The sequence below is a fragment of the Mastomys coucha genome, unplaced genomic scaffold (assembly GCF_008632895.1).
Source record: "Mastomys coucha isolate ucsf_1 unplaced genomic scaffold, UCSF_Mcou_1 pScaffold9, whole genome shotgun sequence".
NCBI classification, from domain to species: domain Eukaryota; kingdom Metazoa; phylum Chordata; class Mammalia; order Rodentia; family Muridae; genus Mastomys; species Mastomys coucha.
In genome coordinates this window covers 43,270,734-43,284,706 of record NW_022196915.1, presented here as the reverse complement: position 1 = coordinate 43,284,706, position 13,973 = coordinate 43,270,734, and the positions used below count along the sequence as shown (strand labels likewise).

At 35.3% G+C, this 13,973-nt stretch overlaps 1 protein-coding gene across 3 annotated transcripts in view; it reads left to right on the top strand.

The window, feature by feature from the left end:
* Pspc1 (paraspeckle component 1) overlaps positions 1-13,973 on the top strand; it is a 79,868-nt gene that overhangs the window by 27,853 nt on the left and 38,042 nt on the right. For all 3 annotated transcript variants that reach the window (XM_031362296.1, XM_031362297.1, XM_031362295.1), the window contains exon 6: positions 1,793-1,898. In XM_031362296.1, coding sequence (XP_031218156.1) covers positions 1,793-1,898 — 106 coding nt within the window. The remainder of the gene's footprint in view (positions 1-1,792; positions 1,899-13,973) is intronic.

Below are 13,973 nucleotides of genomic sequence, written 5' to 3'. Positions count from 1 at the left end.
CTAGAACTCACTCTGTAGACCAGGCTGGCCTCAAACTCAGAAATCCATCTGCCTCTGCCTCCCAAGTACTGGGATTAAAGGTGTGTACCGCCCAGCAAATATTTTTCTTCTTAAAAAATACTTTTTAGCCAGGTGGCAGTGGCCTTTAATCCCAGCACTCTGGGATCTCTGTTTGAGGTCAGTCTAGTCTACAGAGAAAGTTCTAGTATATGTAATATTTTACATATTAGTTTATATATAGTGTATATATATATACACACAAACACTATATATATTATGTATATGTAATAATACATATATTTTATGTGTTTTAGTGTTTTGTCTGCATGTATGTATATGAGACACATGTGCATTTGTTGCCTATGGAGGTCAGAAGTTAGTATTGGATCCCCTTGAACTGGAGTTACAGATGGTTGTGAGCTACCCTGTAGGTGTTAGGGACCAAACTTGGGTCTTCTTTAAGAACAGCATATGCTCTTAATTATTGAGCCATCTCTGTAGGCATAGTACGTGTTTCTGAAAAAGGACAAAATAACTATCTTAGATCTTTTGATATCTAGTTCAACTACTTTGTTACTATGGCTCTAAAGTAGCCTTAGACTGTAAATGACTGATTTACATATGGGTATTGTATTGAGAATTCCTGAGAGTTTCCTTAATGGTTTAATGAACGTGGAAAAATTTTTTTTATAATACCTTCTATGCATAATTGAATTTTATGTAGTTGGTTCGTTGTGATAATATCCTTTTAATTTCATTATTTAAAAGTTCATTAGCATATTTTAGTTATATATAAGAGAATTCATTATAACATTATTGTATATATGTGATCTATTTTGAGCATATTCAACCTCATCATCCTTTATTGTTTTCTATTCATTCCTGCTGTTCCTCTTCATCCCATCTTTGGTTACACTTTGAATGTGAATTTTGCTATGCAGATTATAGATTGTAGCCCCCTTTTTAATCTTCCCCCTTTACTTTCTCCTAATGCTGGCTTGAACTTTTGATTCATGCGTTGTGTACATTCTAGACCAGTCTTTCACCACTGAGCTATACCTCTTGCCCTTGATTTACTTCAGACATTTCCCTAGGCAGGTAGTCCACGCTAGATTTTTATTTTTTAAATGTTCATTCGTGTTTTGCCTGCATACATGTCTGTGTGAAGGTGTGAGAAGCTCTGGAACAGGTATGAGCTGCCATGTGAGTGCTGGGAATTAAACTCAGGACCTCTGGAAGAGAAGCCAGCTCTTAGAAGCTGCTGAGCCATGTTTCCAGCCCCCACAATTTTTTTCTTTAAAGATTTATTTATTATTTATTTATTATTACACACTGTAGCTGTCTTCAGTCAAGCCAGGAGAGGGCATCAGATCTCATTACGGGTAGTTGTGAGCCACCATGTGGTTGCTGGGATTTGAACTCAGGACCTTTGGAAGGGCAGTCAGTGCTCTTAACCCACTGAGCTATCTCACCAACCTTTAGCCCCTTCAATTTAAACTTGTATGTGATCCTTCTATCTTAGTGCTTGACTGATACTACAGGTCTTACTAGCAAATTGATTAGAGTTTTTTTGATACATGCATAGTTATATGTTGGATTTGTGTTTTCGTTCTTGAACACACTAGAAGGTGAAATCTAGGATTCCATAAGCAGTCCTCAGTCACAAACTTGGCATGTACAATGTAACTCACAGAAATTTTTTTACCCCTAGCTCCCTACCTCTCCTGAATAAAGTATTTAGAAGCTCAAGTGTGAAATTTGTGCTGAAATTTAAAATAAAAAATGTTTTCAGACATGAAGAGGAACATCGTCGTCGTGAAGAAGAAATGATCCGACACAGAGAGCAGGAGGAGCTGAGGCGACAGCAGGAGGGCTTTAAACCAAACTATATGGAAAATGTAAGTGAAAACCGGCTAGCCAAGATGATTTTACTTATTGGATGCTGTGTACTTCTAATTTTTTAGATTTTGTTTTTTTAATAGTGTATTTTCTAATTTCTGAATTTTTTATGGTTGGTAAACTAATGGTTTTGTAAATAGTACAGTAGTTTCTGAAGTCATATCCATAATTTATAAAATGACTGTTTTAGTTCTTCTGTTTTAATTGATTGGTAAAAATATATCCTCTTAAATAGGATAACTTGATAATAAGCATCAGCTCTACCTGATTTTTGTATTGTATTGTTTCGTGTCTTTATTTTTGAAAGTTTCAGATATATACAGTGTCTAACCATAAAACCTCTAAACATAGAACTGAACTTTTTCATTTTGTATGTTACCTTTTCTGAATTATTTTGTGTAAAATATTCAACTTCAGCCAATTTTGTTAACCGGTATGTAAATGTTAACTGTTTAATGCCGACATTTGTAAAGGTCTTATAAATGGACTTGTAAAGTAGCCTTTTGTTGTTCCTTGGTTCTGTAGGAGCGCCCCCCTCCTATTCTCCCTTTTCACACCTTTATGTAGTTCACACCTTTATGTAGACTAGAGCAACTCATATATGGGACCTCCTAGTTACAGGTTATTCAATATTTTTTTAATCTCTGAATTTCTGTCAAAGTAGTCCAGGCTTAAATTTAAAAATTATTCATTAGGCGTTGGTAGCTGGTTCCATGGTGTGTGTATATGGAGGTCAGATTGCAGCGATGGGAGTCCTTTCTCATACTTTTACGCATATTTGGGAATCAAACTTAGTTTTTCATGCTTGCTCAGCAAATGTCTTCTCATTGGGCTCAGGGTTTTTTTTTTGTTTGTTTGTTTGTTTTTTGTTTTTTTTGTTTTTGGTTATTCGCCAATGATGGCGATTCCATAAATACTTAAAAAATACCATATTCTCCAAGTTCTTAATGATAATTAAGTGAGATATTCACTGTTTACCTGAAAGAATACCAGCTATAGTCTTTATTCTGAAAATTAGTGTTATTTTTCTTCTATTGTCAAAAGCAATGATTCTTTAGCAACTAAAACTTAACACAGTTCTGAGGCTGAAAGTGTTAAGTCTTTGGTGCTTTTTACTCATTTATTGTTTTCAAATTTCTTTTCTCATTCTTTTGTATCTGGAAATGGTAAGTTTTGTTTTTAACTAGAACATATAAACATAGTAAAATCTTAACTGGTAATAACAAGGAAAATGTTTATCCTATTATCAACTAAATATTTTTTCATTGGAAATTTTCTTTTTTTTTTTTTTTTTTGGTCTTTTGAGACAGGGTTTCTCTGTATAACCCTGGCTGTCATGTCAACTCTGTAGATCAGGCTGGCCTTGAACTCAGAAATCAGCCTGCATCTTCCTCCCAAGTGCTGGGATTAAAGGCGTGTGCCACTGCCCATCTTTTTTTTTAACTTTTTTGTTTTTGCATGGAAATTATATGTCATTTAAATTTAGTTGAAGCAATGTTCATAATTATTCTATCAACAAATTAATTGCTGAAGAAATTTTAACACCTTTTGAAATTTTATTTAATTTCTAGCTTTAGTTTTGTCTTTTCTTCCTTGGGTAGTAAGCATTTAACAATTTATTTTAAACTACAATCTCAGTTTTGAGCATAAATCTGTTGGATTTATCAATGTAAAGATACTGTTCAATATAAAAGGAAGTGGAAGTTAACATTTCCGGGCTAATATTTGCTTTTCAGTCTTTAATAATTATATGTAAGCTATATATGATATATTTCTTACAGAATTTTCACTGAGGATTAAGAAATAATACCTATTACTTTTACTTACCTCAATATTTACTAAAAGATTTTCTCAGTAAAATAGGTAAATATTAACTTTCTTGGTATTTTTTTTGACATGAACTATACTTGTTTTATAATGAACATAGTTATTTGTATTATTATTGCTGTCATTGTAGTGGACTAAAAAGAAAGATTTTGTAAAATAATTCCATTTCCAAACTTTAAAGAAATCTTTTTATTTCTAAATATAAGTTAATCATATCATAAATGCAGTTGTAGACTGTTTTTGAAATAATGCCATTTTTTGCTCAGTGGAAATTACCATAGATATTAATATAACATGCCTGTAGATATTAATCATGAATGACTGGTTTTAATTTTACTTTTCTACCATAGAACGTAATGTTACATGTTTATGGCTTAGAGAACTTCCTAAGGTAAAATGGTGTGAGTCGAGGTTATGAGTGGATGTGGGTGGCCAGGTGTCAGGTCAGAGGACAGCCTTTGGGAGTTGCCTTTTCTTATTATTATGGGTTCCAAGGATGGAACTTCAGTTGTCTGTATACTTAAGGTTTTACTTGGTGAGATATCTTCCTGGCCCTGCAAGATTTTGTTTTGTTTTTGTTTTCCAAGACAGGATTTCTCTAGTCATGGCTGTCCTGAACTTCAGTTTGTATACCAGACTGCCTTCAAACTTACTGAGATCCTCCTGCCCCTGTCTCCTAAGTGCTATAATTAACGGCATGCACCACCATTACACTGTGGCTTGTTTGGCCTTTTTTTTTTTTTTAATGAAAATTTAAAAATTAAAAAAAAATTTAGTGTCCATATCTCTGGGTGAGTGTATGGTGTGTGTTTGTGTGCAGGTTAGGATGTCCTGGAGCTGTAGTGGCTTGCCTCAAGTGATTGTTTGGATCTGAATCCTGCTCTTTTGGCAGAGCTGCAACTGTTCTTAACTGCTAAACCATCTCATTAGTCTCTAAATTCATAAAAAAATGTCATTTTCCTTCATAAAATTTTTAAGTTGTTGGTAAAATTTTACAACTATTTAGTGAACCTTGGGAATAAGATAAATCAGATATTTAAAATACTCAGGCTGATTTTATTGGCTTTTGTAAAGTACATTGTTTATTATTTCACAAGATTATTCTACTAGAATGGGATTAGATAGTATACTCAAACATTTAGATATTTTTTGTTTTTAAAGATTATATTATTTATATGAGTACACTGTAGCTGTCTTCAGACACAGCAGAAGAGGGGATCGAATCTCATTACAGATGATTATGAGCTACCATGTGTTTGCTGGTAATTAAACTCAGGACCTCTGGAAGAGCAGTCAGTGCTCTTAACCACTGAGCAATCCCTTCAGCCCAATTTAGTTATTTTTCAAGTTGTTAGAAAAAGTATGTTTTGCATGCTTAAAGCCACATAATAAAAATCTGATTAGAATATTGAATTATAGCCTGTGACTACTGTCCTTTGTCATACTACCAAATTTTAAAGATAAACACCCTCCTTTTGTTTTTAGAGTTTTTGAGGGCTGGTCAGTAGTGGTGCACGCCTTTAGTCCCAGCATTTGGGAGGCAGAGGCAGAAGCAGAGGCAGGTGGATTTCTGAGTTTGAGGCCAGCCTGGTCTACAGAGTAAGTTCCAGGTCAGCCAGGCCTACACAGAGAAACGGTCTCGAAACATCCCCCTCCAAACAAAAAAAAGTTTTTGATTGGGCTTCTAGGTGGCTCAGTGTATCAGAGCACTTTGTGCCAGGCCTAAATACCCAAATTGCTGTGACCTACACTATAGAAGGACACAAAAGACTTGCAGAAGTTGTCCTCTGACCTCCACACACCCTCTGTATTATATGGACAGGAAGACTCAGAAGGATTGTTGGCGTGTCTGGGATGTGAACAGAGATTAGACTATTGACTGGAAGCAGGAGAACTTGAGATTGATACGTCGCCAGGCATATCCAGTTTCAGCAGGCACGGCCACAGAAGGTAGACAGTGGAGACAGGCAAAGACTGGCCCATTTCCAATTTTTTGGCCAGGTGAGTGAGCAGGCTCAGTGTGAGGGCTTGCCTCACAAACTAAGTTAGAGGAGTCATTGAGGAAGACATTCCCCCACCCCGTCAACTTCTGTACTTCACCTGGCATCCCATGACACAAACAGGTTATTGAAGGGTTGAATGTGGTAGTATATACTTGTATTCAAAGTACTTTGGAGGTAGAGGCCTGAGGTTTGCTGCAAGTTCAAGCCTAGCCTGTCTCAAAAACAACAACAAAACCAAAAATAAAAGTAAAAAGTTGTTGATTAAAACCAAAGAAGCTCAGCAAGTTAACAGTGTGGCATTTCCTTCAAAGTCAGATGACCTTAATTAGGTTCTCAGGACTACACAGTAATTTAGAACAACTCTCAAAAGTTGTCTTTCAACTTCCATATGCATCAAATAGAAAAGCACAAGTGTTTAAGTGACATATACACATGCATAATGAGTGAGTGAATGAACAAAAAAGAAAAAATGGAAGTAAGATACTAAAGACTAATTCTAATTTACTTAAACATTTGAATTACGTTGAGTCCATCAGTTGGAATATTTGTAATTTATTCTTAAATTAATACTTAGTTTGAGCTTGGCACTGCTGGCACACGCTTTTAATTCTAGCACTTGGGAGGCAGAGGCAGGTAGATTTCTGAGTTCAAGGACAGCCCGGTCTATACAGAGAAACCGTGTCTCAATAAAACAAAACGAAACCAAAAAACCTTAGCTACTATTTTCTGGATAGCAGTTATTTTGTTTATAGTTAATGAGCTTGATCATTTAATAACAATGAATTAATTAATAGTTACAGGGAAAATTAGATTCTACTTAGATTTTTTTATTTTTCATTTTTAATTTTTTTTTTTAAAGAGTTGTTTTATGTATATGAATGCTGTTTACACGTACACTTGCATGCAAAAAGAGTGCATCATCAGATCGCATTACAGATGGTTGTGAGCCACTGTATGGTTTCTGGGAACTGAATTCAGGACTCTGGGAGAGCTGACAGTACTCTTACTGCTGAGCCATCTCTTTAGACCTGTTTTTGTTTTTTGAGATAGGCTCTGACCATGTAGTCCAGGCTGGCCTGGAACTCACAGAGATCCACCTGTATATGCCTCTGGAATGCTGGGATTAAAGGAATGTGCTACTCCGTCTAGTTTAGGACTTTTCAGTAGAATGAGAAACTTTAAGCGCAAGTTCTTTAGCTTTATAATGCTTACTGTTATTGTAAGTAACATGCTAAAATGCTAAAAGAAGTAGTAGAGTAGTTTTTTGTGTTCATGGGCAAACACTGTAATAGGAATAGTGTGAGGCAGTTTTCACATTCTTATACTTAGAAAGTGTGCCTTTGGAAAAATTATTAAGCAGTTTTAATTAATTTTTCTTTTTTGAATTTTAAAATTAGAATATTTTTGTGTTCTTTTTTCTCTGTTGAGTTTAAAGGAAGGAGTCTAATGGTAAGTTGGTCTTCCCAAGTAAGAACCTAAGCAGGTTTCCTGGGTTAGTGTAAGGTGCTGCTGCCAGCTTGTCGTCCCCTCATTGGGTATACTTGAACAGCACCAAGTGCACAGATGGAGGCTATGAAGTGTACATTTTATTTCTTCAGGAATATTGTAGCATAGAATGAGGAACAGCACTTAATAAATTTAGACCTTTTTTTGTTAGTCTTTAACATAATTATTTTGATATACATGTTTTAGAATTTCAGAGATATAAAATTGTCAGTCTTAATTTACATTTATTCTTAGAAAATGTCAAATTCTTTGATAATAGCTGTTGTCATTATAAATTAAGTGCAATAGTTTTCAGTCTTGTAACATGTCTAACTTTTACTACCTTAAGTGTGTGTTTGTATATATATTCAAAATTTTTTCTTATTTCATGTATATGTTTGTGTTTTGCCTGCATGTATGTATGTGTGCCATGTGAGTGCCTTGTGCCTGTGGAGATCAGAAAATGCATTGGATCCCCTGTAATTGGAGTTACAGACAGTTGTGAGCTGCCATGTGGGTGCTAGGGAATTGAACCCAAGTCCTCTGTAAGAGCTGCCAGTGTTCTTAACCATATGTTTCTGATTTGTTTTGTTCTCTTTTCTTTTCTTTTCCTTCCTTTTTTCTTTTCCTTCCTTCCTTCCTTCTTTTTTAGACAGGGTTTCTCTGTAGCCCTGGCTGTCCTGGTACTCATTCTGTTAGACCAGGCTGGCCTCTGCCTACCAAGTGCTAGAAGTAAAGGTGTGCATCACCAGGGCTGTTGGAATTCTCCCTGCAACTTTGATGAGTATACACATCATATACTTGAGAATAGTATATAATGTGGCAACTATTAATTCAAGTTGTGTCCATTTTGTCAATGGTCTTCCCATTGGTGTGGTCCTGTCAAGGCTGGAAACGTGATTGAGAATGAAGCTCACCTAAAGAGTGCTTAATTTAATGTTAGTAAAACTCTGAGTTCATCCCAAACTGCACAAACCTGGCAGGATGCTATAGGTTTGTAATCGTAGCACTGGAGAGGTGGGTAAAAAAGGGTCGGAAGGTCAAGGCTTCAAACTCAAAGGAGATCTCCCTGCCTCTCTGCCTCCTATTGCTGGGAGTAAGAGTGTGCATTCTGTTGTTGCTAGTGAGTCCCTACATTTTATACCTAGAAAGAATTTTGTGTTTGTGTGATTAGAGTAGATTCTGGCATGGATATCTGGGCATAGTGTTCTGCTAAACTAGTAGGTAACAATTTGTGACATATCCATAAATTAATGAAACATGCTTGAGATCCACCAATATTTTGAAATCAGTAGGTTCCTGTTGGAGACACATAGTTGGATTTTAAAATGTTAGACAACTTATTAACTTTTTTTGAAGCTTAAGATCCATTTAAATGTGTTGAAATTATCATGATCATAGTACAAGTTTTTAGTGGTAAATGGACTTGGGGAAACATGGGAGAGAGCTGGGGACTCATATACAGTTTAAATAGTACGGCTTTCTGTATGAGCAGTTCCTTGTGGATTTGGATGTCACCCTTCAGTTGGTTTCTCATATGTATGCAGGAGATACAGTCTCAAGTAATGACATTGTTAGTTTTTAGTGATTTTTATTTCATCTGGACCAGGGATCAGCAGACGAGAGAAGGCCTGCTCAATCTGAATGACTTCTGTTTTTATATTTAAATTTGAGATACATTTGTTAGACTTGTTAACATTTGCTTTGCCTTATAGAGGGTAAGTTGACTAGTTGTGAACAATATAAGATACTATATCGGGCTGGTGAGATGGCTCAGCGGGGAAGAGCACCAACTGCTCTTCGGAAGGTCATGAGTTCAAATCCCAGCAACCACATGGTGGCTCACAACCACCGGTAATGAGATCTGATGCCCTCTTCTGGTGCGTCTGAAGACAGCTACAGTGTACTTACATATAATAAATAAATAAATCTTTAAAAGATACTATATCAAGAGTTTGTAGCAAGCAAAGACTAGAATATTTACTACTTGGCCCTGTTTGCTACTCCCTGATCTAGAATCAGTATGATAATTGGGGAATTATTTTTAAAAAGGAGGGGAAGCTCAGCTTATCCAAACTCAACAGTTGGTAAATTACAATGCAAATTAATTAATTTATATGTTTCCTTTCCAGTGTTTTTAGAAGGCCCACTGAGCAGGTCTGCTCATATCTTAAGATCCAAGGTTCCTGAGGAATCCAAATTAGGTTCATGTAGTCTTGTAAAAGTCAGAGCAAGAATCAAAGAAACCACTGCTAAAGTGATGCTGCCAAACACGAGGCTTTACGTCTTTCCAGATCCTTTTCTTTCTGTGCATAGAGGTTTAAAACGTATTCTTTCTAATGCTGCTTCCTCTTGATCAGTAGTATCAACTTTGGTATGTTACTGGATTTTGTATTTTGTATGGGTATTGTTTTCCATTACCTCCATGATTTAATTATTCTTGATTTGCTCTGGTGTGACATGTACAGGACTTAAAACAGAAGGTTTGGGAATGACTTGACTAATTTAATTGATAAAACTTGACTAATTTAAGCTAGCAAAGAGAAATGACATCTATTGTTTCTTATTAACAAGAGGGTAGGTAGGCACACATCTGTTTTCTGAAACTATGTAATTTTTAGACGGGCTCTAATTTTGTGCTTTCTACATGGCTTATTTGAGTACTCTTTCTTTCTAATTTATCAAACAAGTAATTTGATTGCAATAGAAGATTTTTTTTCCCCAGAGAAGTGGAGAAGAGTCAAACAACTGGACATTCAAAGGATGTATTTTATAAGTAATTTACATGGCCTTTTCATTCTGTGGAAATAATTGAGGAGATTATACTCAATTAAAGGTTTGTTTTAGAGTTTGGTGTGACTTGCAGGTCATCTGCTTGACAGACGTTGGACATGTTGGTAAAACCAAATGACTGATACAGTGGTGTTTTGATGGTCACATTCAATATTTTGTCTTCGTCCATTTTGGGTTAGTATACTTTCACCTAATGTTTTTTTTTTCTATAAGCTAAGGACTTCTAAATATTAGGGAGGGTATGTTGTTTTTTTAGGAACTGCTTTTTTGAGTCCAGTAGAAAAGAACAGGGAGTCTGGGTAATTAATTTATTAGAATACTTTCTGTAGCTTAGGGTATGTAATTGGAACAACTTAGACTTATGATTAAACAAAAATACACTTATTAAGCTGATAATTACTCATTATTGAGACCATTCTTTAGGATTTTTATGATTAGGTATATTTTAATTGAAAGTACTGGTAAGGGAATTGGTGAGGGGCTCAGCTCTTTAGAGCACTTGCTGCTTTTCTAGATGAGGGCTCAGTACCCACACCATATATATGGCAGGCTTTCTGTCTGCTGTAATTCCTGCCTCAAAGGACATAGTGCTTTCTTCTGGCCTCCAAGGGCACTGCATACATGTGGTGCACAGACATACACGGAGGTAAAAAATATCCATATGCATAAAAATACTGGTCATTTTTATTTAGATACTTAATTCTTTAATTATACCGAAATATTGGTTTAATAATATTTAGCTGCAACCTTTCAAGTTTTCATATAAATTGGAGCAAATTTATAGTGTTGTAAATTTTTTTTTTTTTTTGAGAGAGAGAGAGACAGAGAGAGAGAGAGGGAGGAGGGGGACGAGAGAGCAAGAGTGAGGGTCAGCTCTCTGTGTGGTCCGGCTATCCTGGAACTGGCTGTGTGTCTCCATGTAGACCAGGTGGTCCTTAATTTGGAGACCCCTATACCATCATGCACAGCTATTAAATTATCTCCCTCTCCCCTTTCTAGAGATGGTATGTTTAAGCACCTACAAATTACTTTCTAAATTTTAAAATGCTTTTGTTTTTTGTTTACTTTTGTATGCTGAGTATTTAGAGGTCAGGATTTATTTATATGTAGCCTCCAGCTGCCACGGGTTACTTGGGTTCCTAAAGGAAAGATGGAGCTAAGTGGGTAGGACAGTGAGAGAAGGATGAGACCAAGACAAAATTTCTGATCATTGTTTACTTAGGAATCAGAGTATATAATGGGAAGGGACCCATCCCCCTCTCTGCCAGGATCTTGTTGCCTTATTAGCATCTTGTTGCTTGTCTGGAACTTGTCAGGCAGAGAGGCTCAGCAGCTCAACAGGTGGTGGCTCCTTCTAGGAAGCTGCATATACCACTGGACAGTAGACTGTTGGGCTGTGGCAAAGCAAGGTCTGAATCAGCCTGCTCCAGGCTGTGGGGGAGGGCACAATTATATAGTTATTTAGAAGCTAACAGAATTAAATAGCTTTGTGTGTGTGTTCTCCAACCCCACTTGCCATTGTAGGTAATATGGGGCTCAAGCTTATAGCCCTAGTACTCAAGAGTTGGGCAGGAAGATATCAAATTTGAGGCCACCATGGGGTGCTACGTAAGGGGATGTTGTAGAGTAAAAGAAAAATAAGTAAGTAGGTAGATAGTCTGAAATCATAATTTTAAATGTACTTTATGAATTACTGTGCCTTGGTATATTGTCTTAGATTAAGCATTTGGTAGCTTGTTGGAAAAACACTATGGCACTGGACTATTTTTGTAGACTTCATGATGGAATCACATAATGAATAAATAGTTTTTTTTTTAAACTGTCAAATAATCAACTTTTTTATGTGCATGCTTGGTTGTCAGCAAATCTAACTTTAATGTGAGAATTCTATACACTTTATTGGAAGACTGATTTTCATTACAAGAAGATTTTTCCATTTATGGAAAAAATTCCACATTTCCTGTGCTATAGGCACTTTTGGTACAGAATGTTTATGCAGGGAAGAACCTCTAGGAGATACAGCTAAAATGTTCTTGAGGTCTAGAGAAACAAGCTCTCTACTGGGAAGTATTACTGAGAATTTATTTTTAGTGTTTTCTAAAATGTTAACTGATTGGTCTATTTTTCTGCTGTGTTGTAGGTATACCATATGTCTTTTCATTTAAAATGGTTTTAATTTTTGGTTCATAATAGTACTGTCTTATTTTTAGCAGATATTTACCTTTTTTGAGTAAATGGAGAAGAGAATTGGAGATAAGTGGTTGGGCTAAACATGGCTATAGAACTGTTGCTAATATGTATAATGTAATGGATACATTTAGTTTGTAAGTAGCTTGAATTATTAACAGATTTGAAGAAGGCATATTTAGATTGTTACTTCTGCTGTGTGACTTTAGTGTAGAGCCATTTGCTAGAATTATTTCCTTGGTGATTATATTTTCAAAGTGTTTATAGAATTGCCTGAGCCTAGCATTTGTAGCTTTTTTTATTCATTGAGATCATGAAGCTATTATCACCTAAATATTAAGAATTGTAAATTAAGCTATATGAATGGGCATTTTAACTTTAACTGCTAGAGGTATAACTTGGTTTGTAGACATACTCTTACTGGTAATGTTCTTAAATTAGATTGTTGATAACTATATTTGTGTTTTGAAAGACTACTTGAAAAATTTTAAACAAAATGCATTGCTTTTTGTCATTACGTCTTCTGTATCTTAAGTCTCTCTTGGTTGTGAGTTAGCCATATTTGATGTAAGCTGACTTTTGCATTTTCTGCATTTCAACATTGACTCATTTGTAGAAATAGCTTCTTTTACAATTTCATATAACTAAAATTTTATTTAGTAGTTGAAATCTAAGCATATTAAAGCTGTTACTCTGAGTGGCCTGTTAGGAATAATGCCATTGTTGCAAACCTGTAGGTCTGATGTGAACAGCAAACGAGCAGATAAAGACCATCTCCTTTTTGATATATGTGATGCTTCATTAACATTGATCCAATGATGCGTTCTTCCTTTGCTATCCTTCTTTCTTAGAACTACTTGTCTCCTGGATTTGTATGTTTGCCTTTTGGTTCATCTTTCATAAGTTGAAATGTCTAATCATAAGAGTTGCATAATGTTCATAAGAAAACATAGTGGGTGATAAAGAGACAAATAGAGGGGTGCTGACCTCCCCCTTCCCATTAGTGTTAGAAAACTTTGTTACCATCTAGCAATAGTATTTATTCTTCTTGTAGCTGATGCCATTGTTCATTCCTTTAGTAGTTTGGTATTATTAAAAAAAAGAAACTAAACTACAGTTGAGGAGTAATTAACCATTACTGATATATTTTAGCAATTACAAGCATCTTCTCAGTGACATATGTCTGTAATCCCAGTAGTTAGGTTAGGCTGAGACACAAAGAGCAAGAGTTTCAGTTATAACATACCCCAGGAAGAAAAGCAAAATCAGAAAATTTTCAGAGAATTTTATATAGCAATTGAAAATTATAGTCATTAATGAATGTTCTCAGGTAAATGCATCAAAAATAAGATTCTCAACTCAATATATGTGTCCAAGTATTACTTTATATACAATGTATTTCCCTTTTGTCTGCTATTAAGTGTTAGATTCTATGTGGTTTTCTGCAATTTAGTCTCAGAATTTTAAGATCTGAAAAAATGTACTGTTGTGTTAAAGCCCTTGTGTTGTAAGTAATCTTTCTGTTGTTACTTTGATTTCTGATTGGACAAAGATGAATTATTTTGATTTTTTTATGACTAATTTCAAGCATAAATTTCATGATTATTAAAATGGAAACATAAACATTTACATTTTAAACATTTTTTTTAAAGGCTAGTTATTCTATCCATCTGTGCTCTTCCCTTTCTGATGTTTCCTCCTTGCCTTCTTCCCTGTTTTACTTAATACTTTTGTTTCCTTTTCTTTTCCTTTTCTTTTTCTTTTTCTTTTTTTTTTTTT